Genomic DNA, 26,070 nt, shown 5'->3' with positions numbered 1-26,070 from the left:
CCCATCTCTGAATCCCAAATTAAAACCAAATAGTCACCCACCAAAGTTGACTGCTTAACTGTGCCTGGAAACGCAGACTATAAACCTGAACACACTCTGAAGAAATAGGAAATCTACCTTCCTCCTAAATCTCATGGACCCCCTCCCTCACTGGGCAGATTAGGAAATGGGGCTCCAGAGACCGTCTCAGATCTGAGATCACTGCAAGTTTCTCAACTCTTAGTTGGATGTTCTTTAAAATATGTCACGCCTCTGCCCCGTCTGGAAATCTAGCATCGTCCGACCAAACCGGAACTAGGAAGAAGCAAATGTTCTCCAGACGGAATGAAGCTTTCCCTCTGGAAATCTGGGATCCCTCCTAAGGCAGGTAGCGTATTGGGCCCCCTGACCTCAGTCTAGCCCCAGAGGCCACACCCCTCAGGCTGCCTGCATAGCTATTCCTTCTAGCGCCCACCCCCAGCCCCCACTCAGCAGAGTATGCCCCTCTCCATCAGCCCTCCTCCCTTGATCCCTCCCCTACACCCCACTCCCCCAGATCCAGTGCTCCTGCTCAGCCCAGGCCGACCCCGCTTAGCACTCACTGCACGCATCACCACCTGGATCTTTTCCAGCCTAGGCGCTCACTGCACGGGGCAGGGACCCAAGGTCTGGCCCTCAGCGGGTGCTGAGAGAAGGTATGTAGAGAGAAGAGGAAGGCATGGAGGCAGGACATGGGTCTTAAATACAACTTTATTGGGAGCAGGCCGTCGTCCCCGCAGCAGCCAGCTCCCACGTATACACAGTATACACAGCCCCGCCAGCACCCAGGTCCTTCCATCCTACAGCACCCGGAATGCAAAAGAACCAAACACATGAGGGGCTCTGTCAGTGACAGTGTCTAGCGCCTTTGAGAGCCAGCACCCAGGCCGAGGACATTCAGGACCTTCCACTTGTCCTCAGCTCCCCACCCCTGCCCCAACATGGCAAGACCCGCGAGGATGGGCTCCTCCAGTCAGTGCACGTGACGGGCAGATCCTTACTGGTGCATGCCCCACACAATTGCAGCCCCCAGCACGTTCCTCTTCTTCCACAGACACAAGAGATCACCGTAACTTTTTGCTCGGTCACCAGAAACCTGTGCCTTGAGGCTTTTCTCTGCTCATAGAGAAGAGTATGTTCTTGGAGAGCATGGTTGGATTAGTGATATGGTCCCAGAAAAGACATAACCTCCCAACTTGTCTCGCTCATGCTTCTTTTCAAAGGGGGGAAAAAAAAGGTAAAAGAAAAACATCACAACAGAAAAGAGCTTTGAGACCCAGCTTGTGTCAGGAAAAAGACTGGTTATCCCTCCTTAAAATGATTCCTCAAGCCGCTCTGCTAGGGGCCAGACGCCCCCACAGACGGCCTCTCCCTTCCCACCCACCTTTCTGCACGCCCCCGCACCACCTCGGCTCTCCTCACCAGGGAGGGGTGCACTGAGCGCGGGGCACGGTGCTATCGTCAGCTAGTGGGGGTCCACCTCTGCCCTGCAGCCCCTCAGCGTTCACTCAGGCGGGAAGGGGGTTCATCCTCTCTGCCTTCTTCAAGGGTGAGAGCAGCCCAGCCTAAGACACCCGCCTGCCCTCTGCCCCCAGTAGGAGCTTGTTCAAGGGCTCAGCCAGGGTTAGACCAGGGTTAGAACACCGTCCCAGGCTCACCGGCTGGCCCGCTGGTCTGCAGACTCTGACTTGCAGGGAAACCCGATAAAAGTGCTGACTGCCTGTCACCTCACTGGGGTCCAGGACTCGCCACCTGCACTCAGAACCAGAATCTCTGGTGTCCGTGCTAGCGCAGCCACACCCTCAAGAAATACCCTGCTCAGCCAAAGAAGCTCTAAGCCCAAAGCATCTTCCCACTCAGAGCTGTAGGAAATATCCTGGTTTCCATTCCCCTACCGTATCTCTGAGACAGACAAGTCTCCAGCAGCACCAAGGGCCCCTGGGTCAGCTAACTGATTGTTGCTGCCTCCTGAAACCTGTCCCCAAGGCACCTGAAGAGAGAGACCCTGTCGCATTTGGGGGCCTGGGGGATGGCCAGGCTGTGGGAGGCAGGAAGCAGGCACCCTAGTTCATCTCTGCATCTGGGCAGCTCAGTCTATGGAGGATGACAGCCGGGGCTGCTGGAAGCACCAGGGTCACCACTGCCCTGGGAAGGGAAGGGTGTGTACTCAGAGAGCAGACCTGAGGTAGCAAACAGTGAACCCCATTATCCAACTGCAGAAACTGTGGCCTGCGATGCAGTGGGACGGTTCCCAGGTCAGACCACTTGCGGCTCTTCAGACGATGTCCTCCTGGATGTTCGACACCTGGCCCTTCTGGGCGTGTCCCACGTCCCCCCCAGTGGGGTCAGCACCATGGCAATGCTGGTTTAAGATAACAGCGTTATTTATACCTGCCTCCCTGGAGGAAGAAGTCATCAGAACTGGGGCCTTCTCCTCCCTCCCTAGGGTGACATGCCTTCAAAGCTTAGCCCCCAAGACAGCAGACCTCCCAGATCACCCTTCAAAGTCACTGCTTCAGCAACAGAACCTGTCACCCCTCGAAAGTTTCAGCATCTCTTTAGGATGGTCGGATCCCTTGTGAAGAAGACGACAGTCTCCATGCTGACCACCTGCCTCCACCTGCAAAGCCTCAGAGGACACCGGCACACAAGCCCTCCCACTAGTGTGGTGGCCAGACAACACTGGGAGGAGAGGGAGCCCTCGGACGGACAGCTGAGAGAGGAAGGAAGATGCACCCAGGCCGCTCCCCGCCCCTGCACACACCTCATTCCACATGGAGTGGCCCAGGCTCCAGTTACACCTGCCCTGCCCCCGCCCCTCAGCTTTGCCCACCCTCCAGCCAGTTTTCACTGTTCAGTCCAGGTCGGGCAGGAAAGAGAGTGGCTGAAAGCACCAAAAAGACCTGCCTTGTTCAGAGATGGCTCAGAGCCCTGGGGCCCCCTGAGGGTGCCACGCTGCCGGGCCGTGGCTCTTCCAGCAGCCTGCGACCTCCCTGTAGGGAGCATGGTCCCTGAAGTTCTGCTGGGAGGCGCCTGTCCATCCTCCTGTCCCTGGGAGGCTGGGCCTGCGCCTCCTGCCCAGCTCTGCACCCCTCTGAGCTTCGCCGTGAGGCTGGCCCCGGAGGAGCCGGGCGTGAGGTAGACTGTGCCTTCGTGACTTCGCTTCCCTGCCCAGGTCCTTGTCCCTGGATGTGGGTGACCTCATGGCCTGGGCCCTGGGCCGCTGCCTTGTGTGGGCAGCTAGCAGGGAGGCGGCAGCATGATGGGCCTGACAGTGGGCAGGAAGGCCGCCGGCTCAGCACGGCCTCAGGATGCAAAAGTCCAGCTCCTGGGGCTTCCGGCGCAGGTCGCACTGGTCGCGCGCCAGCAGCCGCCCTCCGTGGCCCATGCACTTGAGTGGACGCCTCTTGAACCCCCGGCCACAGCTCTTGGAGCAGGGCGACCAGGCGCCCAGCTCCCAAGTTGGACAGGGCTCCCCGCAGCTGCGCGTCTCCACTGGGCGGTGTGCAGCATCACAAGAGGATGCCCCGCGCTGCCCTGGGGACCCGCGACAGTCCACTGGCCGCCGCTGCAGGCCGCCCCCGCAGCTGGCCGAGCACGGCCCCCAGCTGCCCGCCACCCAGCGCGCGGGGGCCTGGGCGTCCGGCTGCTCCACCTGGTTGGAGAGGCTGAGGACGCTGTTGTGGTGTACGGAGGGCGCCCGGGGCTCCTTGGGCAGGTAGAAGGAGTAGCGGACCCGCGGCGGCGTCATCTTGCCCACAGAGAGCACCTCCACCGTCAGGGGCTCCAGGATGGGCCGCGAGGCCTGCAGGCTCTCCACCGCGGTCCCCGTGCCACTGTAGCGCAGCAAGCTGCCCTTCACCACCAGGTCCCGCTCCACGGCCGACACCACAAAGTGCCCATTGAGCAGGTATTTGCCTTGACTGTTCTTCAAGGCCAGATAGTTGTCGTCTCCGATCAGCCCCTTGTAGCCGCGCTGGCGGATGTCGATGCTGGAGGCACCCGCTGGGATGGCCACCACGAAATTGTAGCCATGCCTGCGGTGGAAGGATGCGTGTTAGAGGGCTGCAGGCCTCATGACCCTGCTGCCCACCTCATGACCCCACTGCCCTCCACCCCGAGATAGGTTCCTCTTCTTCAAACCCCTCGGCGGCTCACACAGGTGGCAGAGTCCATAGCCTGGCCCCGTCCAGGGTCACACACACCAAGTGGTGGTGAGGCTGCCTCACCCACCACCAGATCCTCCAGAGGCAGTGGAGAGGAAGGAGGAGGAGCAGGCTGGGGGGAGGCTGGGGCTCTGTGCATGGAGGTGTATGTGCGTGCTCAGTTACTTCAGTTGTGTCCCGACTCTATGCAAGTCCATGAACTGCAGCCTGCCAGGCTCCTCTGTCCGTGGGATTCTCCAGGCAAGAATAATGGAGTGGGTTGCCATGCCCTCCTCCAGGGGATCTTCAACCCAGGGATTCAACCCAGGTCTCCTACATCTCCTGCACTGACAGGCCGGTTCTTTACCACTAGCACCACCTGAGTGCAGGGAGGTATATGGCCCCAGAGTCAGGGACCCAGACCAAGCCTTGGCTGGGGTGTCAGCTCCCTGGTGACTTCAAGTGAATCAGACTCTCTGGGCTCCACAGCTCACCTACACAATGAGCAGGTTAAAAGAACTGATGTCTTAGGCTCCTTCTGGCTCCACTAGTCTATCAAAGGGACACCTGCCATTTAGCCAGTGAAACAAGTCAGGGGGTCTACCTTTAATTCCCCTCCCCGGGTCTCCCCTGCAGATCCCTGAGACTGCAACGCCATTGGCTCTCAGTGTCTGAGCACCCAGAGAGGTTGCACCCAGGGCTCGACAGAGGGCACTGTGTCTGGGGGGACAGTGGAGGCTCCTGGACAGCCATCAAGGCCTTCCCACCAGCAGCATGTGGACCCCCAAGTTCTCAGAGCCAACCATACACCCTCAACTGAGACAGCAGGAGCTCTGCTTGCCTCCTCTACTTCCAGAGAGTGGGTCCGGACTTTCCAAGGAGCACAGTCCCCTGAAGAAAAGGGGCTGTGCTGGACCTTGGAAAGCCAGGAGCCCAGGCTCTGCTGGGACAATTCTCCAGCTGATCCAGGCACCCATGTCCAAGGGAGGGGGCTCCCTCATACCAGCTGCTCACTCCCCGATCTCCCTAAAGTTTATTGCTATTCTTGCCTTCATCCCATCCCCAAGGCCAGGGCCTCATGCTCAGGAATCAGGGAGACTGTCACATCTATCCCCAGGTACTTTTTTTTTTTTTAATCAACATCAAGAACATTTAGTGAGCATTTATTATGCACCAGGTACTATGCTCGGAGAAAGCAATGGTAACCCACTCCAGTACTCTTGTCTGGAACAGTCCATGGCGTCGCTAAGAGTCAGACATGACTGAGCGACTTCACTTTCACTTTTCATGCATTGGAGAAGGAAATGGCAACCCACTCCAGTGTTCTTGCCTGGAGACTCCCAGGGATGGCGGAGCCTGGTAGGCTGCCGTCTATGGGGTCTCACAGTCGGACACGACTGAAGTGACTTAGCAGCAGCAGCAGCAGCAGGTACTATGCTAAGCATGTTACTCGAATTAATTCCCTTAACCTTCACAACAGTAGACTGGAAATACACTAGCACCAGACTCACTTTACAAGTGGGGAAATCTGAAAGCCTAGAGATTGCATCACTGGACCAGGGTCATCAAGAAAGTGGGAAATGGGATCTGAACATAGGTCAGTCTCACTCTAGGACCCGAGACGGGCCCTAATGACTTTACTGTCTCCCTAAATATCATCTCCCGCTAAGCAGGGTCCTACTCAAGACTCCATCTTTGTTGGATGAATGAATGAATGAACATCACTCTCGTGGGCGAACATGAGTGGCCTCCACAGCAAGGGTGCTGGCCAGGATCTGACATTAACCCCATCTAACCTGGGAGTTGGTGATGGACAGGGAGGCCTGGCATGCTGCGATTCATGGGGTCACAAAGAGTCGGACACGACTGAGCGATTGAACTGAACTGAATTGAACCCAAGGTTCCAGGGCCTGGGGGGTAACTCCTCCCCTCCCACCCCCATCCCTCCTCTCCCTGTCCTGGACACACCCCCATGGCCCAGAACTCACATGGGCTTGGTGAAGAGTCCTGACACCTTCTTGCAGCTCTTATTGTCTCCTCCACATACCCCACACTTGTCGAACTTCTTTTTGGAGCCCAGGTTCCCATCGCAGCCTGCCTTGATGCACTTGCCCTGGACGCAGACTGAGGTGGAGTCTGGGGTACAAGGTGTGCCGTCCACCACCTGCAGGGCCCCCCGGACAGGGAGAAGAAGAACAGGGGCAGCTCAGCCCGACGCTCCCTAAGACTGTGTACCCCCGTCCCCCGGCCTCCTGCCTGGGCTCACCCACCTTGGGAGCCAGCACGTAGAAGTAGCCGGTGCCGTTGGCTCGGCAGATGAGCTTGCACTTGTCCCGTGGGGAGACACCTGAGTACTTGGGCACCCAGGCCACGGCCAGGGTGAGCCGGTTGGTGCTGTGGTTGTAGCCGTTGAAGGCCTCACACTGCTCCTCCCGGAAACTCTTGCCAGAGGCTGAGGAGGAAGGAAGCACACGCAGGAAGCTAAAGGGAGGGGCAGTGGGGGAGAGGGCAAAGAATAGGAGCCCGCCCCGTGTGGTTGCTCAGCCTCCCTCGGCTCTAAACAGCTCCTCTCCACCCTTAGCTGAGTGGTCCTCATCACCGAAACCACCCCATCTCAAAGAACCAGTGCAGACTGGGACCAAAGGAGGCAGGATACAAATGATCATGCATCCCCCAGGCAACGTGCTGCCTTCCCCAGTGGTCCAGCCTTAAATTCCCTCTACAACAGGAATCCTAAATAGAAGCCTTCAGTGACCTAGTGAGACTGTTTACAGAATGTTCCTAAATGCATAAAATACATACATAGATTACAAAGAATACCAATTATATATTAACATACAACAATCAATATATTTTGAAACATATTTGTGATGCATGTGCTTCCTTGTTAACTCATTATATAACAAAATTCAATGATGAGTCTAAAAACCAACGAGGAGGTCTTCCCTGGAGGTCCAGGCGTTAAGACTCCAGCTTCCACTGCAAGGGGCAAGGGTTATTTCCCTGATCGGGAAGCTAAAGGTCCTACATGCCATGCCACACAGCCGAAAAATAAAGTAAAATATTTTTTAAAAGCTTAAAAAAAAATCTAAGTGTGGTGATGAGCACAAATGGCATTTTCAGAAATCTGCCACAACTGGAAATATGTAACATATGAAAATACCTGGGATTTCTAGCAGTGGCAGAGCCACAGACCAGCATTACAGTTTATTGCCTAACTAAGAGAAATACTAAATTTTAGGTGGAGAGGTTAGCAAAAACAAACAAACAAAAATACTAAATTTCTAACTGAAAATATTATTAATTTTTAGATTAAAAAGTTAATAAATATAGAGATGTCATCTTCCCCCACCCAAGTTCAAGAGGCTTGGATGAAGAATTCCTGCTCATATGTAAGTAAGAACCATCTCTGAGTTCTAAGCTGGGCTGTATCTATTCCAGTCTCATAAAAATAGCAAGAAACTGAGAATGTGGAAAAGATGTAATTTACTTTTATCCCAGCAAATTACAGAGAGCTGATCATGGTCTATAGGAAAGTCAAACAAAGGATAGGTAACAGTTTTTTTTTTTCCTAAACCATTTTATTTTCATTCTGCTATTGTTATTGCAAAGGATTATTCTTGGAAAACACATAAATTAAAAGCTAACCTGTTTAAAAGAATTCCTGCTTATGAAGATGGGCTTGTCAGTGCTTAACTAAGAGGATTCTAGTGTCCTGTCCCCCTTGGACCATTTAGCCTTCCAGCCTCGGCCTCAGAGGATAACAGCCCTGGCAGAGGTGAGTGGGCAGAGAAATGATACCACGAGGTACCTCTGCGCCTGCAGACTCTGCCCCAGGGGCGAGGGCCTCAGCTGAAGTAGCTCTGTGGCCTCCAGCCCACCTTCCCAGCTGCACCACGGGCACCCCCTCCTCACCTGAGCTGGGGCAGGACTCCAGGTTGCAAGAGCGGTACTTCACCCTCACCCCTTCACAGTACTTGCCGCCACTGGCAGGGGTGGGGTTGCTGCACTGCCTCCGGGCCAGCTGCACGCCCCCTCCACAGGTGCGCGAGCAGGGGCCGTAGGGCTCCCACTTGGCCCAGGAGCCGTCCACCTGCGAGGAAGGGACTATTACACTCTTGAGGGGTCCAGGCACCACACGCACACCGGGATCCTACAGGAGAGCTTCATGGGGACGGTCTCCACCATCCCACCCCATCAGAACAAAAAATGCTTTGTTTCCGGGCCCGGGACACACACCACACTGTAGCCTAGAGATGAGCAAATGGCCACCGCTCCCAGTTACAAGCCAGGCCGCACGGGAGGACAGGGCTCCTGGCTGTAGTCAGTCAGGACGCTCCACCTGTGCCCTCACCGCATGGGTGGTCTTGAGCAAAGCAGAAAAGCTTCCTTAAGTTCCAGGGGTTTCATGTGCAACACTGGAGCCAGCACATCTGACCTCAGGTCAAGGTCAAGTGGAAGGCTGAAATGATGCAACCTGTGCGATATTTCCTAGGCCAATCCTGGCCACCTCCCAGGAGCGCAAGGCTCCTCTTCACATATTGTTAGTGTCCTTACAAGAGTCTCTGGGCCTAAAGTGGCCAGTAAACCGTGTCACGACAGATGTCCGAATAGTCTCATCTGTGAGGTTTCTATAATTCAGACTTTTCACCAAACCAGATTGGTTGTCACCTCAGTCTGGGGCTGCATTTGTGAAAGTTTTGCTACAAGCAGATGTAATGTTTGTGTTCAGAGGAGATAAAGAGAGGAGACTACTAAGCAATCCTCAAAGTCTATTTGGCTTTGGGGTGAATTATGCAGTGTTGTTTTACTTTTCAAGAGGGTGGAGAGAGGGTAGAGAATTTATAGTCTTCATTATGTTTTTCTTGGGATGACAGTAAAGTTAAGTTCTCGGCATTGAAAACTCATGAGGTGGGCGACAGGGGGTGAGGCCCTGCTGTCCAGGCTGGGGTGGAGACATGGCCACAGATCATCCCAAGCCACCAGCCCAGGAGGAGCCTGCCACTGTAACTGCTGTAGGTGCTCAGAGCATTTCTCCCAACTGTTCTCTGTCAGAAAGTTTCTGTTTCATTGTTGCCAGCGTGTCTGTTTCATCTTGCAGAAGAACACTTTCCCTTAACCCTGCTTTGTCCTCAAATCAGAGCCCACCCCAACTCAGCCCTTCCCTTCCTCAGCGAGTCAGCTACACCTGCTCTTTCTACCTGCTGCCTCTGCTGTGCCTTGCACCACAGGAGCCCCCTGGCCAAGGCAGCAGTGACCCCCTAAAGACAGAAAGAGTCCGTGCCCAGGCCTGTGGTCCCCAGTCTTCAATATTTAACTTTGCTCCTGTGGCTTCTGAGATGATGCTACTTTGTTTTACCTGGCATCACTTCTTGCATGCTCCTACAGGAAACACTTCTGCCATGCACCATCCAATCACTCATTTGCCCAGTATTTGTTGAATTGTTACTAGAAGCAAATCTCTGCCTTCAAGGCAAATGCATCCCAGCAGGGAAGACAAACAATAAAAAGAAGCCTGTGCACCTGCTGTCAGATGGGATTAAAGCAGGTGGGGGAGAGGGAGGTGGGGCTGGTCCCGGCAAGGTAGGCCAGCACCACTGGGGATGGGAGAGAGTCAGATGCCATTGGGGCCTGGCTGAGCCCTGTGAATACACTGAATAGGGATGGGGCAGGGGAGTGTCTGTGAAGGAGTGATTCCAATGCTGGACCACCACGTCTCCACTCAGTAACAGGCTGGTGAGGCTCTGAGTTGCGTGAGGGACAATGGAAAGATGGTCAGATCAGTGGATGGACTGTACATAAAACGGACTTGAAGAATTGCTGGAGTTCAGAAACTAGAGGCAGTAAAACTGGGGGAAATGGGGCCTCAGTGGACAGAGTGGGATTCCTGAACTAGGTCACTGGGGTGATTAATAAGCTTTGTGCTTTGACCTTGACTGTTGAGGCAGTGACTCCCTGAAGGGCCAAGGTAAGGAAGCAACAGTCTGCTCAGAAATGAGGTTGAGGATGAAGTGGATTTGGCTGCTGATGGACTGAGAGGTCCAGAGTGCCTCTCACATCACATTTCCTATACCCAACATCCTCTTCACCTATCTCTTTACCCTCCAGATTCTTCTTCCCAAGAGAAGGAGCTGGCTGTGACTGGCCTGTCCTCAAGAACTCCCAGCCTCTGTGCAGCAGACTAGGGGTCCAGGCAGCCTCTGGCTGGTTTCAAACCACCCTCTCAAAGATGTCCCCAATAGAGCACTGATCCCCACAAGCCTCCAGCTCAGCCCACCTCCCGGACTCTGCCCCATCTCTGCCCATTGAGACCCTACTTATCCCTCATGACTCTCTTCCAGTTCACCCTCCTCATCAGGGCTTTTTCCGGCCCCTGCAATCATCAGTGGTCTCTCATCCTTGTTCTCTGCAACATGTGTCATGCTCTGTCTCAACACACAGCGTACGCTCTTCCACCCCTCGGATGACAGTCACATTTCTAATTTCCCCACTAGACTGTGTGCTTTCTGACGTGGCCCATGTTTTCTTTGTTTTTCTGACCACCCAGAACCTTGAATACAGTGGGTTGTTGCCTAATGAGTGAAGTTTTAATTAAATGTATATTCCCAAAACAGAAGATTTTACAGAATTCTGTACCACACCCATCTCAGGGAAATTGATAAAGTATTTGATGAATGCTTTTTCATTATGTTGCATCTGAGCACATAAAAACCCCAAGGCAAGATCTCTTGTGGCCCGGGCTGAGGCAGAAGATGGGCGGACAGTCCCCACGAGGATCTAGGGATCTAGGGTGGACCTCCTGCCTGGAAAAGTGCCAATCCCTTTGCTATCCCAACCCAAGATCTGAAGAATATAAAACTCTTATTATTCAGAGAATATCTGGGTTTTGAATTTGTTCTGGTTTGGTTGGTATTCCTATTTATCAGGAAAAAAATAACTTTCATTCATTTATGTTTCAACTTCAAAAACGACAAATCACAACAGAAACTGAAGCTAAGTCCAGGATGTAACAAGTGAGCCTGGTGCACCTTAGGCTCCCTGGCCATGAACTACCCAAAGAAGGCAGAAATGAAGAGCAGGTCACGAGCCAGTCGGAGCTTCAGGGGCTGGAGTCTGGGTCCTGAGCCCCTCCCAAAGAGATAGGGTGCAGCTCAGGGCTTGCCAGCTTCCCTGACTGGCCACATCATTTTTCTCCAGTCTCAGAATCAAGGAGAGAACAGGACCACCGCCAGTCGTGGGGACACCCGCAGCACTGATGCAGTTACAGCCACGCAGCAGTCTGTGCCAGGCACCCCCACCCCCACCCCTCCGCGCCGCTGCAGCCCACTCACCCGGTACTTGTTGAGGTTGTGTCTCTCCACGCAGGCCCCCTTGAGGCAGAACCGGCCCTCGCCGCAGCCCGTGCCGTCTGCCCAGGGGAAGTGGCGCGTCTGGCACACCATCTGGCCCTTGGCCTTGCCCGTGCACCACAGCTTGGTGCAGGACTGCATGTACGGGCAGGGCTTGGAGCCCACACCGAAGGCCAGCTCACACTGCTGGCTCAGCGGGTAGCTGGCCCCCGGCAGGTCCTCAGGCAGGGAGACGGGCTTGCTGGGCTGGTCCAGGAGGCAGTCTCCTGCGGGAGCCGAGGATGTTCATCAGGGACGGGCCCAGAAAGGCAGCCATGGCCAGCGCGGGGTCTCGAAGGCAGGGAGAGGATGCAGCCAGGGACACAGAACGGGCCCCGCCAGAGCCTGGCTCCTCGGGTCGAGAGTGAGGTGGGTAACAGAAGACAGATGGGCCGTGCGGCCCGCCTCCCCAGCCCCGCTCACCGTGCCCACTGTCCAGGAAGTCGGTGACGATGGCCGCGCTGCAGGCCGACCAGGGGTTGGCACGGTCAATTCGGATGAGTGTTGGGGACATCATATGGTTGCCCCGGAGCTTCCCGAACACCTCCTCGCACACCTTCACATTGTCGTGGGGCATGTTGAACACGTGGCCTGCAGGGGAGACGAGCGGTCTCAGAGGGGGCCATGGCATGGGGGACCCATGGGGCAGGCCCACCCAGAAGAGGGAGCCCCTGCTACAGGGCCTCGAGGGAAAAAAGACAAATGTCCACCCCTGCGCAGAGCACACCCAGAGGGAGCAGAAGGGAGCCCTGCCCTCTCCACCCCCACCCTGAGAGCCCTGCGTACCCAGCTCGTGGGCGGTGGTGAAGGCCGAGGGCAGCCCATCGTCCTCGATCACGGAGCAGCTCCTCTTGGGGTCGCACATGGTGCCCACGTCGGCCATGCCCAGGGTGTCACAGGTGGTGGCCCCACACAGGTCCTGCCCAGGACGGGGAGAAGTGGAGGCCGGTGGGAGTTAGAGATGTAACGTGGGGACCCATTGAGAAAGAAGGACACTCAACCCACTCCCAGACCATGGGGACCCATCACCTCCCAGCCAGGCCCTTTGCCCAGGGGGTTATGAGCTGCTCTTTCTGGAATGAGCCCAGGCCTCAGGAGGAGGCCTCGGGAGGAGGCCTCGGGAGGAAAGCTTGCTGGCTTGCGAGCTGAGAAGATGCTGCCCAAATCCTACCCAGGGAAGCCCCAGGGAGGAAATCAGGAGGCCATAATTACATGAGAGGGACCACTGCTTCCTAAAGAGACCGCCTTCCAGCCCAGGAAGTGGGGGCTCCCCAGCTGGGTGAGGTTCTGGTCATGGCTAACTGGGCAGGAGGGGGTGGAAAGCCAGCGCTCTCCCAGCGGAGTCGGCTCTGGGAGCCTGGGTCCTCAATGGGGGATGGCCTTCAGACAACCATGAATTAAGCTCAGACTCTCAGCCAGCGGGTCACTGGCCAAGGGTCCGCCCTGCCCAAAGCCCAGCTGCTACGTCTGGGAGGGGCAGAGCGAGGCAGATGCAGGCCCAGATCCAAACCCCACTCCACTGGCCACAGAGCTCAGGGGACCACAGGCTTGACAGCCGCTACAAAGACTATACATTACAGGGAACAAGACCTGAGCAGAAAAGGCTGTCCCTCTTTTTGTACTGAAACAAGCTGCAGCGGGCCAGGGCCTCCAGCAGCCCTCAGGGAGCACATCCCACAGGGCTTGGGAGCACTGTGGGCCAGCGACACGCCGGGAACCTTGGCGCCCTGAGCAGGATGGGAACGGGACCCCTGTGCACATTCTGCTCCTCCTGAAAAGTCGCTTTAAACAGGTGACACTGATGCTATCTGCATCCCATCCCCGCCTGCACTGTGGAAGGCATTGGGCTGTTTACAAGAAGTTTACGGGCAGCATCTCATGTGCCCCAGCACAGGCTGAAGAGGCAGAGGTGTTATCACACACATCTGTTGAGGGTGGAGCCTGTGACTCGTGATCACATCCTCATCATGGTGGTGACCTTGGGTCTGCACCTAACACGCAGAGTCCTGGGAATCCTCCAACCCAGCCCAGAGTAGGGCTTTCAGCACCACCCTCCCCACAGACGCCCCCTTTAGACTACCCTGAAGCTCGGAGATGCTCAAGCCCCAGCCAGGATCTGGAGTCTGGACACTCAGGCTCTTTCAGCCTCATCGCTGCTGTTTACCCAGCACCTCTGGAGCCCCCCTGGGGAGAAAGCACTACTGGTGTTTCCCTGGGGAGCCCAGCAGCTCACACAGCACACACAGAGCTGTGCTCAGCTGTATGTCTCTAGGGATGTGTGCGCATGTGTGAGCATGCACACCCATGCCGACGTGGGGAAAATGTAGGCAGCCAGGAGGCATAAGTGGGGCCAGGGGGCACGGGAGGAAATGCGGTCATAGTACAGAAAATCAGCAAAATTTAATCTCAAGCACTCAGAGGTTTACCACCTGAGCAGTCAGGCTTGGCTTCCCACGGTCAGGTGACAGGCACAGCTCCTCACAAGTTCACAGGGCTTCTGGCCAGAGAACCCCCAGGGGATCAGACCAAACCGGAGGACACCCGAGTCACTGGTGGGTGAAATGCCGTCTCACCCTCGCTCACAGCACCTCTGCCCCTTCTTCAAGCCCCCCAGGTACACCTCAGATTCCATCTCTTTCAAGTACCCTTTCCTCGTCAAAGGCTCAGAAAGCTCTCCTTTCCACCCCACCCCCGGCCCCTGAGTTCTGAAACCCAGAAAATATCTGCTGTCAGGACACGGCAGGAAGTAGGGAAGAAGAAGCTCATCAGTGGTTCAAGGACTGTGGCCACCGAGGAGCAGTCTGGGTGGACAGAATGACCTGGGGACAGAGGACGGAAGGGAGACGGGAATGGAAGGGAGGCAGGAAGGCTCATGCGGGGGCAGAATGAGGGGGATACAGGAGCACAGGACCCCACAGAGGTGGTCACCCCTGGAAGTTCCAGCCTGGCAATCACAGCCTTCAGGGACAGCCTCTGCCAGACAAGCGTGTCACACTGTCCCCAGGCCGCCATGGGCACCCTGCACTGGCCTGGAGTGGGAGAGAGCAGGACCAAGAAGACTAGAGGCTGGCCCTGGCCCATCACAACACAGACATGTCACGCCGTCCCCAGGTCACCATGGGCACCCAGCACGGGCCTCATGTGGGAGAGGGGAAGACCAAGAAACCTAGAGGCTGGCCCTGACCCATCAGGACGCAGATGTGTCCCTTCAGGCAAGTCAGCCTATTCCCTGGGCCTTGTTCCCCTCCTGGAAGGGCCAGCTCCCACTGAGAACCAAGACAGTCCAAGTGCCGTGAGCCTCTGCCCCTTGTCAGCTCAGGGGAAGGAAACCTAAGGCTGATCTTGTCTGCCAACGCACTCTGTGCAGCTGATAAAAGCAACTCACAGAAACGTGAAGTCACCCACAAGGAGACTCAGAGGACCAGCCCCTGCCTTGCTCAGTGGAAGAGGCTGGAGCACAGCGAGAGCTCAGGCCAGGGTCCGGCGGCTGCTGCGAAGCCCACCTCTGCAGCCCAGAGGCCCTGGAAGCCGAGAGCTTTCTCCTTGCCCTCTCTTCTGTCTTGTCCTCCTTTCTCTGGGGAGGCGGGTTTTCTCTGCAGCAGATGTGCCACTGCAGGCCCCTCCTGGCCAGGAGCAACCTGTTCTTGCCATCAAGAAACTGCTGTTTCTCTGGATCAAACAAGAGGAACAAGGCAAGAGCCAGCAACCTTCCTGAGGGTCGGGGTGCAGCCAAGAAGCGGCTGTGCCACAAGAGCCAGCCGGTCGCGGGGGGAAGACCAGCAGCTGGGCGTCAAGGGCTCTGCCTGGCCCTCAGCCCCGGCTCAGGACTCAGGGACTCTCGCTGGACCTCCTGCTTTCAACCCCCACGGGTGACTGTGCAGGGCCCGCCATGCCTCCCTTGTGGCACTGAGTCCCCACCCTTCTGGAGGAATCTCACACGTACTCCAGCGGCCTTAACTGCTTTACAGGAGGTGCTTGTCTCCAGAACCAGAGCCGCTTCTGGGTCCTTCCACCTGCAGGGTGCAGGCACCGCCCAGTCCAGTTGCCACCTGCTTCACTATTTCTGGGGACTTGCCAATTCTTCTTGTAGCCACAGCCACTTTTCCAAAGGACCCAAGAATCCTCTCGGCCAAGAACCTAATCCTCCTGGATCATTCTTTTCTGTCTCTTTTTATAACAATAATTTAGGATTGGAGCCACAATTTGGAAACAAATAAGGATAGCACCTCACTCAGTTAAGTAAGGAATCCACCTGTCACGCAGGAGACTGTCTACAATGCAAGAGACCCAGGTTTGATCCCTGGGTTGGGACGATCACCTAGAAAAACAAATGACTACCCACTCCAGTATTTTTGCCTGGGAAATCCCATGGACAAAGGAGCCTGGCAGGCTGAGTCCATGGGGTTGCAAGAATTGGACATGACTTAGTAACTGAGCCACACACACACCACCCCTCCCAACCAGCTGTCCTCCTACAGTCCTCCTTCCACCTCGTCTCACTTTCCCCACCATCTACTGAGGCTCTTGATGTTTTCCAGCAGTATGAAGAGAGGGGATGACAGAGGATGAGATGGTTGGATGGCATCACCGACTCAATGGACATGAGTTTGGGTAAACTCCGGGAGTTAGTGATGGACAGGGAGGCCTGGCGTGCTGCGGTTCTCGTAGGGTTGCAAAGAGTCGGACACGACTGAGCGACTGAACTGAAAGTGAAATGTATAGCTCAGGAACTCTACTCAGTGACCTGTGGGGACTTACATGGGAAGGAAATCCGAAACTAACAGGATACACATATACCTGTGGCTGACTCACTTCGCTGTACAGCAGAAACTAACACAACCTTGTAAAGCAACTATTCTTCAGTAAAAGTTAATTTAAAACATCAAGCACAGTAAATTTTTTTTTTTATGTGGCAGAAGACACATGTTATGTGAGCAGCTTTCCTGTTCACACTGAATTTCTGGGCATGAGAGGCCATGCTCATGGTCACAAGCCATATCACAGCTTCCAAGAATCCTACTCACAGTTCTTCACAGCCTCTCTCTCATTCTGCAGGTGAGGAAACTGGGGCTCCGAGGGCTATGATGGCTCCCCGCCAGAGCCAGGCCACTTTGAAGTAAAGAATGGAGTCAGAACCCACCCCCTTGGACACCCAGGGTAGCACGGCCTTTAGTCTGGAGAGTATCACATGAGCTAGGGCTCAGTTCACCACTGGGGAGACCACTGCACTGGTATTAACATGGCCCCTATAGTTGGCTGCCCATCTGAACCTCTCTCATGCGTCACTGGAGTTCCTCGTCAAACTCAAAACCCACTTCTGTTTGCAATCCCCAAGGACAAGAGGGCCTTGCTTTGCTAGAAGGAAAAAAATCTATCAGTTCAGGGTCTGGGCAGCGTGACTCAGGAAGCCTAGGGAGAAGAGGCTGGCGTGTCCTAGCAGTGTGTATCTGCAGGTTCTGTTCCCCCAGGTCTCCTGCATGGCAGATGGATTATTTACCGCCGAGCCACCAGGGAAGCCTAATTCTGTTCCACCAGAATACAAATCCCTCGAGATGCATGGAATGGTGTCACAGCAAGAGATGGAGGGAATCAGCCAGGAATGCCCTCAGCGAGGAAGCAGGCGAACCCAAAGTTTGCAGGGGACCAGACTCTCTCCAGAAACCATCACTTCAAGGAGTACCATGTCCAGTGGTCGCTGGCATTCACATGGCAGATGCTGTTCTAAGTGCCTCACCTGCTTGTCGGATTCCTCACTGCACCTTTGTGAAGGAGGCGCCACAACCAGACCCCGTCTGCAGATGAGCCCCAGGAGACCATGCGTAACCAGCCCGGGGTCGGCAGTGAGCTCAAGGAGAGACAGGGAAGGAGGGTCGAGTGAGGGCTGAACCCAGGCCGTGAAGCCGTGAAGCCTGATCCTCCCCAGGCCTGTGTGCTGCCTCCAGGGCACGAGCCCTCCAAGAATGAAGGGGCTGGTTAGGGGCTCAAGAGGACAAGGTCGTCCACTCTGGACCCCTGCCCCCAGAGCTCAGGCTGGTCACCAGCGGGGAAAGGCCGGGAGAGACCCGGGCAGAGGGGAAGGCAGGCTCAGGGGCCAAGAGTGCTCTGGGAGAGGGGTCTGTGCCTGGCTCCCAACCCCATCCTGACACGCCGAGCACATCCCTATGGTGCACCAGGGCAAAGCCAGAGGCAAGGAGCCTCAACGCAATGCCAAAGAACCTAAGGCTCCCTCTCCCGACTCTGCAGGCAGCAACCTTAAGAGATGGAGGAACGATCCCCCGGAAGGAAGGTGAAACCACGTGAGCACTCAGGGTTCTGTGGGTCCTCCCACCCCATGAATGACAGCAACGTGCAAGGCCCCATCAGAGGGGCTACACAGACGCAGGGAGGCCCTGCCTGAAGGCAGTTTACACATCACTGGGACTGGCCACTTCAGAGCCCAGAGTCTCCACACATAGAGGAAGCGTCAGGGCATACCTGCAGGGGGATGGGGCAGCAGGCTTCGCAGCAGGGCCATCTTAAACCCAAGCTCCAGCCAGGGGCCCACCCGCAATAACTGGACAACGGCAAACACACAGTCAGACTAAAGCAGTGATGGTAACAGGGCACTGATCCTGGAACACTCAGTAACTCATCCCCTCAGCAGCCCTGCACAGCATCATTATCCCTGTTTTATGGATGAGGATAGAGAACTTCAAACAGCTGATACATTCAGTGTCGTGACTAAACATGCAAGCACCAAGATCCCAAGTCAGCTCCACCCGCCGCCATGCCTGTGTTCTTTCCATCACTCCACGCGACCCAGGCAAGTGTCACAGCAAACAGCTGTGAGACGTTCAGAGGCAGGGGCGGGGCAGGACCCATGGGGGACAGATCTCGCTGGCTCTCCTGACTAACCAGTGTCTAAAAATGCAAAGAGAAGTTTCCAGTGCACATCCCTCCCTCCAAACTTCCTCCCCACCCTGGCCCATCACTCTTGGCTTCCTTATGTGCTGCAAGTAAGAAACGGGGCAGAAGAACCATCTCCCTACAGACGGGGAGAACCGTCTCCCCTCCGTGCTGTCTGCCTCCTCCCTCCCAGAAGGAGTGCGGTTGAATTTCCATTTAGTGATCAAGATTTACAAACTGTTAAATACCAGATCTACAGCTGTCTCTGTCTCTCTCTCTGCTAACATCTTCCTCCAAGGCTGACTTCAAAAAAGATCCTGACAAAAGACAAAAATTCTAATTCCAAAAGATACACGCTCCCCAGTGCTCACAGCAGCACTATTTAAGACAGCCGAGGCATGAATGCAACCTAAAATTCCACTGTCAGATGACTGGATAAAGAAGATACAGTCTCTATATACAATGGAATATTACTCAGCTATTAAAAGAAGAATGAAATAATGCCAGTTGCAGCCACATGGATGAATCTAGAAACTGCCATACTAAGAGAAGTAAGCCAAACAGAGAAAGACAAATATCATATGATATCACTTACATGTGGAATCTAAAATATGATACAAATAAACTTATTTACAAAACAGAAATAGAGCAAGAGACATAGAAAAAAACTTAGGGTAACCAAAGGGGGACAGGGTTAAGAAAGGGATAAATTAGAAGTTTGGGATTAACATGTATACACTAAGATATATAAAATAGGTAATTTTACAATAAGGTTTTACTGTATATAGTCTATAAGGGAAAAGAATCTGAAAAAGTATACACACACACACACACACACATATATGTATGGCTTCCTTGCTGGCTTAGCAATAAAGAATCCACTTGCCAATTCAGGAGCCACAAGTTCCTCCTGGGTCAGGAAGATCCATCCTCTGGAGAAGGAAATGGCAGCCCACTCCAGTATTCTTGTCTGAGAAATCCCATGGACAGAGGAGCCTGGCAGGCTACAGTCAGTCCATGAGGTCGCAGAAGTGTTGGACTTGACTTAGCAACTAAACAATGACAATAACAAAGTATGTATATATATAACTGATTCACTTTGCTGTACACCTGAAGCTAACACAAGGTAAAACGAAAACAAGCAAAAAACAGATCTTGACAAAATTATGATTCTCTTTATTATATTGATAGATATATGTATAACAGACATTTATCATTTTGCTATTAGCATTTTTTGTCTGAACACTAAACTTTACTGTCATGTTGCATCTAGTTCATTATGGAAAGAACTGGCCTCTATTCCAAACGAGACTCCAGAATGCTGATCGATCCTATGCGGTGTAGGATACGGATTTGCTGTTCACTCGCTAAGTCATGTCCGACTCTTTGCAGCCCCAGGGAATGCAGCCCGCCAGGCTCCCCTGTCCTTCACTAACTCCCAGAGTTTGCTCATATTTACGTCCACTGAGTCAGTGATGCTATATATACACATCTATGCTGTACATATACACATGGTATACACACACATCCCCACAAGACCCAAGGCCAGAATGGGAAGACGAGTGCCAAGCCTGAGCGGTGAAAGGAAGAAAGGCAAGAGCAGGAGTGAGGAGAGGAAGGGGATGACAGAGACCCTGCCTCGAAGACCCTACAAGAGGAAGAAGAGAGCTTGGAGGAAATCAGGGAAGGGTGCGGCTGAGGGAGCAGCACGCGCGGTACTCAGCGCTCTCAGGAAAAACAGGTACATGAAGAAGTAAGCGGACAAACCCCACAAACTACATACCCTAAAACCTGTCAGTCCCATGGAGAAGACATCACAGGAGCAAACTAGAGCAGAGACTGGAGGAGCGGGCCTCCCACAAGAAGGAAGAAAGCTTCCTGTCCCATCGACTCTACCTGCTTCCTTCTCGCCAGTCCTTCCATCCAGCATCTGTTTGTCCCTTATCCTCGGCTGCTGCACACCAGTGTTAAAGAGAATGATTTGGCCTCCAGCAAAGAGGGATCTTGGTCTTCACCAAGGCAGTCACACCACATTGTATTGGTTGTTTCCTTGTTGGAGGTCCCTGACACACGGTGAATTCCTGGGGGCCAGAGGCCACATCTTACGAGTATCTGTATCTCCACGCCCAGGAAAACACTGCAAGTAATAGACGCTCAGCAAGCATTAAGAGAATGTATGGATAAATGAATGGAAGTCAGCCAACCACAGAGCTACCCAAACTGCAGAGGCATCCAACCTAAAGAAGAGAGAAGACCCAGGGAAGCGTGGTCCCTCTGGACCCCTGCCCAGCAGAGCGGAAGCCATAGGAACTTCTCATAGAAATAAAAGTCCACGCAGAACAACTGGCTCTCATTCTCCACAGATCCTGGTTCCAATTCCATGTGACCTCACCCGGCTGTTATGAGCTGGAAGCTGATCGCTTTGCACAATCCAACATGCACTCTTCCTCCAGGAACTTAGACTCATTCTGAGTCTTTAAGGAAACTCCTCAAATTGTCAAAATCCTTGCTGTGTGATCCATGGTTCCTCCTTTGCAGACAGTAAAGGATCCTCCCTGGGTCTCGTCTTCCCAGTGTTTTGATTTCAACACCTCACATCCCTCCCTCCGCCTGCCAAGAGGACAGCAGGCTCCCACAGCCTGGCCCAGGCTTGCTGCCACCACCGCAGCACTGAGGGGTTGGAAGGGAGCTCCACATCCGCCCGTCCAGCCCTTCTTCTGCTCTTCGCTGGGCACCCCAGAGCTGCTTGCCCCTTGTCATCACAGGAGGAAATACGTCTCGGCCAAGCCCGACCTCTTCCTAACTGCTTCCACCCCGTGAAAAACACAACCATGTGATCAGAGACAATCACACCATTTTTCCAATACCTCCGGGAGATCCAAGAAATAGGTGACTCTAAATGTATCTGTCAGTTCAAGGTCCTTTAAAGACAAAGGTAATTTACAAAATAAGCACATTTCTAAAAATGTTTAATCCAAACAAATTATATATGGCTTCCTAGATGGCATTAGTGATAACGAACCTGCCTACCAGTGCAGGAGATTTAAGAGACTCAGCTTTGACACTGGATTGGGAAGATCTCCTGGAAGAGAGCATGGCAACCCACTCCAGTATTCTTGCCTGGAGAATCCCATGGACAGAGGAGCCTGGTGGGCTACAGTCCATGGGGTCGCAAAGAGTCAGACATGACTAAAGCAACTTAGCATGCATATATAATTCTTTTCAAATTTTAGTTTGAAAAAGCATTAATTACACCAATATTCTGATAAATATAAGCAGAGAAGCTCACACATCTGATTTAAAGGATTACTCCTGACCCTTACAAAAGTAAAGAATCTACCTGCAATGCAGGAGACCTGTGTTCAATCCCTGGGTTGGGAAGAACCCCTGGAGAAGGAAATGGCAACCCACTACAGTATTCTTGCCTGGAGAATCCCAGGGACAGAAGAACCTGGTGAGCTACAGTCCATGAGGTTCTGAAGAGTCAGACACGACTGAGCGACTAACACACTAACTTACAAAGTAAGACAAAAGTCCCTCTTGTGTTGGCGTAGAGAGGTAGCTCCAGAATCCTGGAGCCCACGCCGGCCTCTGTCTAGAAAGCGCAGCTGTATGCTGGCGTTCTCATCTCATACTCTATCTTCCCCCGGGAGCTCAGGAATGAGCCATTCCTAAGACTCTGAGAACGCGGCAGGCCCCGGAGTCTGTGCTGATGAGGAGGTGGGGGAGAGATGTTTGCTCTAAAGCATAAAGCACGTATCTGCTTGACAGGCCTGCCAACACAGCCTCCCTACTCTCTGGCTTTGCCCTCACGACACCTAAGCAAAAGACAGCTTCTAAGGGGTCACACCGCACACACCCCTGCTTCTGACCCAAGTGGCCACACATCTTGTGGCTGATATGCATGGACAACAAGGCCCCCTGGGAGAGGGGAATCTAACCCACACCAGCAACAGACAGAAGCTGTCACGCTGTTTGATTGCTGCTGCTTCACAAGGCTGATCCTTCCAACAGCGTGACCTATACTCCTGCAGGAGATCTTTTCCCAGGACTGGTTCCAAAAGTGAGGCACACCACGAGGCGGCAGAGACACAGGTCTGTTACATTAGATCAGTGAGCAACCTTCACAGAGCATCCCGGGTAGCAGGTAGGCCAACAGCTGCTCTCCCCATTAAGAGATCCTGTTCACGGCCTCTGCTCTCTCCCCAGCCATCTGACTGCCGAGCTCTCTGTGTGCAGAGGTCAAGGCCCCCTCCCTTGCAGCTTCCCTGTGACTCAGGGAAGAACTTGGAGGAGTGGGGCAGTGTCAGCTCCACAGACCTCAGCTGGAAGAATGAGCACAAGGAAACAGACTCAGGCCAAAGACCTCCCTAGAGGAACCAGGTGGTGGGAGGAGAAGGCTGGGAAAGGAGGAAGTTCAGCCCAGGAAGGGCCCAGCTGTGCCAGCTGGGTCAGTGTGGAAGGCTCCTGCCCCAGCCCTGTGCGCACCAGTCCACCTGCAACACAGCAGAGACTCAGGACCGCACAGGTACCCGAGGGCTCCGTGCCATCCCCCGAAGGCTGCGGTTATGACATGAACAAAGCGAGAGGCTGGCACTGATTCAAGCCCCAGCTCCCAGGGTCAGAGGAAGCGGGTCACACGGATGCCCTCTTCCCTCTCGGTCTCTCATACCTGAGAAATTTCAAGACTCCGAAAACACAGCACCCAGTCTATGAATCTAAAATGTCAATAGATCCATAGCACCAAAGGCTTCTCTAATGTGTTATTCTGACCTTTCTAATCCCAAGACTCAGTGTCTTTCCAGCCCTGCAGCTGGGATCTGCGGGCGCTCTGTCACTGAGCGGACTCCTTCCACGCGGCCGGGGGCGGGAGCTGGAGCCCTCACAGGACGTGTCAGTGAGCCTGCTCTGGCGGAGCTATCTCAGGGCGCCCAGGTCCCCCATCCCCCGATCTGCCAACAGGGATACCCGACAACTCAGCTCAGCTCCGAGCAAAGCTCCACTCGGAGCTCCAGACTCCGAACTCTCTGACTACTCTGCCTGCTCTGAACAGGCCAGAAGCCCCCTCAGGGAGGAGCCAGACCCCGAGCTGCCTGGGGGAGGGAGAAGCAGCAAGGAAGAAGGGAATGCTCCCTGTACTTGAGTCTGTCCTTTCGCTGCAACCCACGAAAAAATCCGAACTAGCCCTCCACCCCAATCCAGACGTCCCAGGCCCAGGACGGACAGAGGACTGCAACGTGCTACCCTCGAGAAGAACAGCGGGCGCTCAGCTTGCAGGTCCCCGAGCAGAAGGAAGAAGCCTGGGAAGGAGGGTCCGGAAGGACTCGGACGCCCCCTTGAAGGAGGGCTGGACTCTCCGACACCATCCTCGGGGCGCCCCCTATCGGCCGTGCAGACCAACCGCGGCTCCGGGGCGGCAACTTCCTGGGTCCCGGCCCCTCGGCGTCATTGGCCGCGCCGGGCCAACACCTTCCGAAGGAGCGGGCGTTCCTCCCACCGCCCACGTGCGTCCGCATGCACGCGAGTCAGAGCTCCGCCGAGCCTAGCGGCAGTCTTTCCCCCGAAAAGCCCAAGTGGCAGTCGGAAGAGATCAACGAAATTCAAACTCGGGGGTGAGGCGGTGACTGCGCGGCATAAAGGACATTGGGAGAGTTAAGGGCGGAGACTGCTGCCACCCAAACAAATGGAGGCTACCTGGATCCAAAGAGATGACGGATCGACTCACCTGCCGGGTGAAGAGGATGGCCGTGTCCCAGTACTCCGGGTGCTTGTCACTCACTTTGTTCAGTTTCTTCTGCCACGCACAGAAGTTGCGCAGCGTCAAGGCCGCATTGCCCGTGACCTTGGGCCCCGTGTCGCGGTCTCCGAGAAGCAGCACCTTGACCACGACGATGTTGATGGGGTTGAGGATGCTGGGGTGGCGGTAGAGCCGCGCCGCCGTGGCCAGCAGCGTCAGCAGATAGTGCTCCAGGTCTGCGCCGTGGAACTTGACCATCGACTCGTCCGCCACCACCAGCGTCTCCACGTATCGCGGGATAGACACGAAGCGCTTGGCGCGCCCGGACCTGCGTCGGCTGCGAGCCTCCCCTAAGCCGATCCGCCGAGGCGTGTAAGGGTCCAGGGCCCGGAGGATGGCGGGGTTCCAGCCTGAGCCCACCCCGCAGCGAGACGTGGGATCTCCGGGAGGCCCGCCGGGGACGCCCCGGCGCTGGAGGAGGTGTGCGCCCTGGCTGTTGCGCTGCGCCGCCGGCGCGCTGGTGTTGGGCAGCGGGCTAATGACATACTCGGCACCCCGGTAGCCGAAGGCTCCGCGTAGCCCCCCGCACAGGCTCAGGGCGGCGAACGAGTCTGGCTCGGCATTCACGTCCCCAGAATAGAAGCAACGTCTCAAGTCCGGAGAGCTGCGGATGAGTCCCTGGAGGGGGACGCCCAGGTGCTCAGTGGCGAAGGCGGGTGCCAAGAACTGAGCATCTGGCGTCAGGTGTAGGTAAAAGTCCTCCTGAAACGCTGTGATCTGAAAAATGAGTCCCTGATCCCTGGAGTCCTCGGGACCCTGCCAGTAGTAGTGGCGGCCGTTGATGTCCGGGTCTAGTCGGATGGGGACCACTACCTCCCGCTCTGGCTCTGAGCCGCCGGCGGGTGCCCCGGCGAGAAGCAGCATTAAGATGCCCAGCAGGAGCATGGCGCCGGGCAGCGCACAGCCGCGCTCTCGGAAGGGCCCGGCCCGGCTCCCTGGCCGCCGGCACGGTCTCCTTGCAGCCCGCACACCGGAACCACCGACGCCCCGGGCCGCCCGCAGCTCCCAGAAAGGAGAACCCCAGGGAGGGAGACTCCTCCCAGAGCTGTGAGCATGCACCGGGCAGCTCGCGCCTCCTACCTGTGCCTTTCCAAGCAGAGCGCGCCCTGGGAGCTTAAGTACAATCGCTGTCAAGTGCAAGGACGAAGATTTGCAGCGGAGAGCTAGAGGGAGGTGCCGGCCGCTTCTCCGAACCCCAGCGGTTCACAGCGCAGCAAACCAGGCGCTGGGCGAGCCTCTTAAAGGCCCCCTCCTCTTTGGACTGCCCAGTCAGCGCTCTCCCTCCCTCCTCTCCCAGCCTCCCAAAGCTTGCAGCCTCCTGGGGCCACCGAAGAACTCGATCCCGCCTCCCGAGCGCAGAGCCACTTGGCGGGGAGGGAGTGGCGTTGCGCTGAGGCAGGAGGCGTGGGCTGGCCAGAGCAACCGGCGGCGGAGTCTGCATTTGCGTCCGGCCCCAGTGCCCAGAGCATCAGTCCGGACCTTCGGCTGGCTGCGCCCTGGGTCTTAGCCTTTATCTCAAGGCAGTTGGGGTCAGGAATGCAATATGAAGACTGGAGGCTAACCCTCTCTCCCAGACCCACCTCAGCCCTCCCGTTGCAATTTCCTCATCACAGTGTCCCCTAAAAAATCCAGAGCCAAAAATTGCCCCTGTACATGTGCTACTGCTGCCAGAAGGGCACATTCTGGGGCCCATGGAGAGCTTGTTTGGAACCCATGGCTGCCCAGGCCACGGGGCAGACGGTGGGCAGGATGGGCTGGTACCGATGGTTAGTTTTCAAGACTTTGCTATTACGCAGTCATCACTAACATTTTAGTTATGTGAACTTATAAACCGTGT

The 26,070-nt window shown here is 55.2% G+C and overlaps 1 protein-coding gene across 1 annotated transcript; it reads right to left on the bottom strand.

The window, feature by feature from the left end:
* ADAMTS15 (ADAM metallopeptidase with thrombospondin type 1 motif 15) lies at positions 712–25,118 on the bottom strand. Its single transcript, XM_018043424.1, has 8 exons — positions 24,162–25,118; positions 12,338–12,470; positions 11,975–12,142; positions 11,495–11,778; positions 8,079–8,256; positions 6,434–6,615; positions 6,152–6,327; positions 712–4,055 (listed from the first exon to the last, which is right to left on the bottom strand). The coding sequence occupies exons 1-8, from the start codon at positions 25,116–25,118 to the stop codon at positions 3,314–3,316; spliced, it is 2,820 nt and encodes a 939-aa protein (XP_017898913.1). The 3' UTR covers positions 712–3,313.

The sequence above is a fragment of the Capra hircus genome, chromosome 29 (assembly GCF_001704415.2).
Source record: "Capra hircus breed San Clemente chromosome 29, ASM170441v1, whole genome shotgun sequence".
NCBI classification, from domain to species: domain Eukaryota; kingdom Metazoa; phylum Chordata; class Mammalia; order Artiodactyla; family Bovidae; genus Capra; species Capra hircus.
This window is presented reverse-complemented; position numbering and strand designations above follow the sequence as displayed.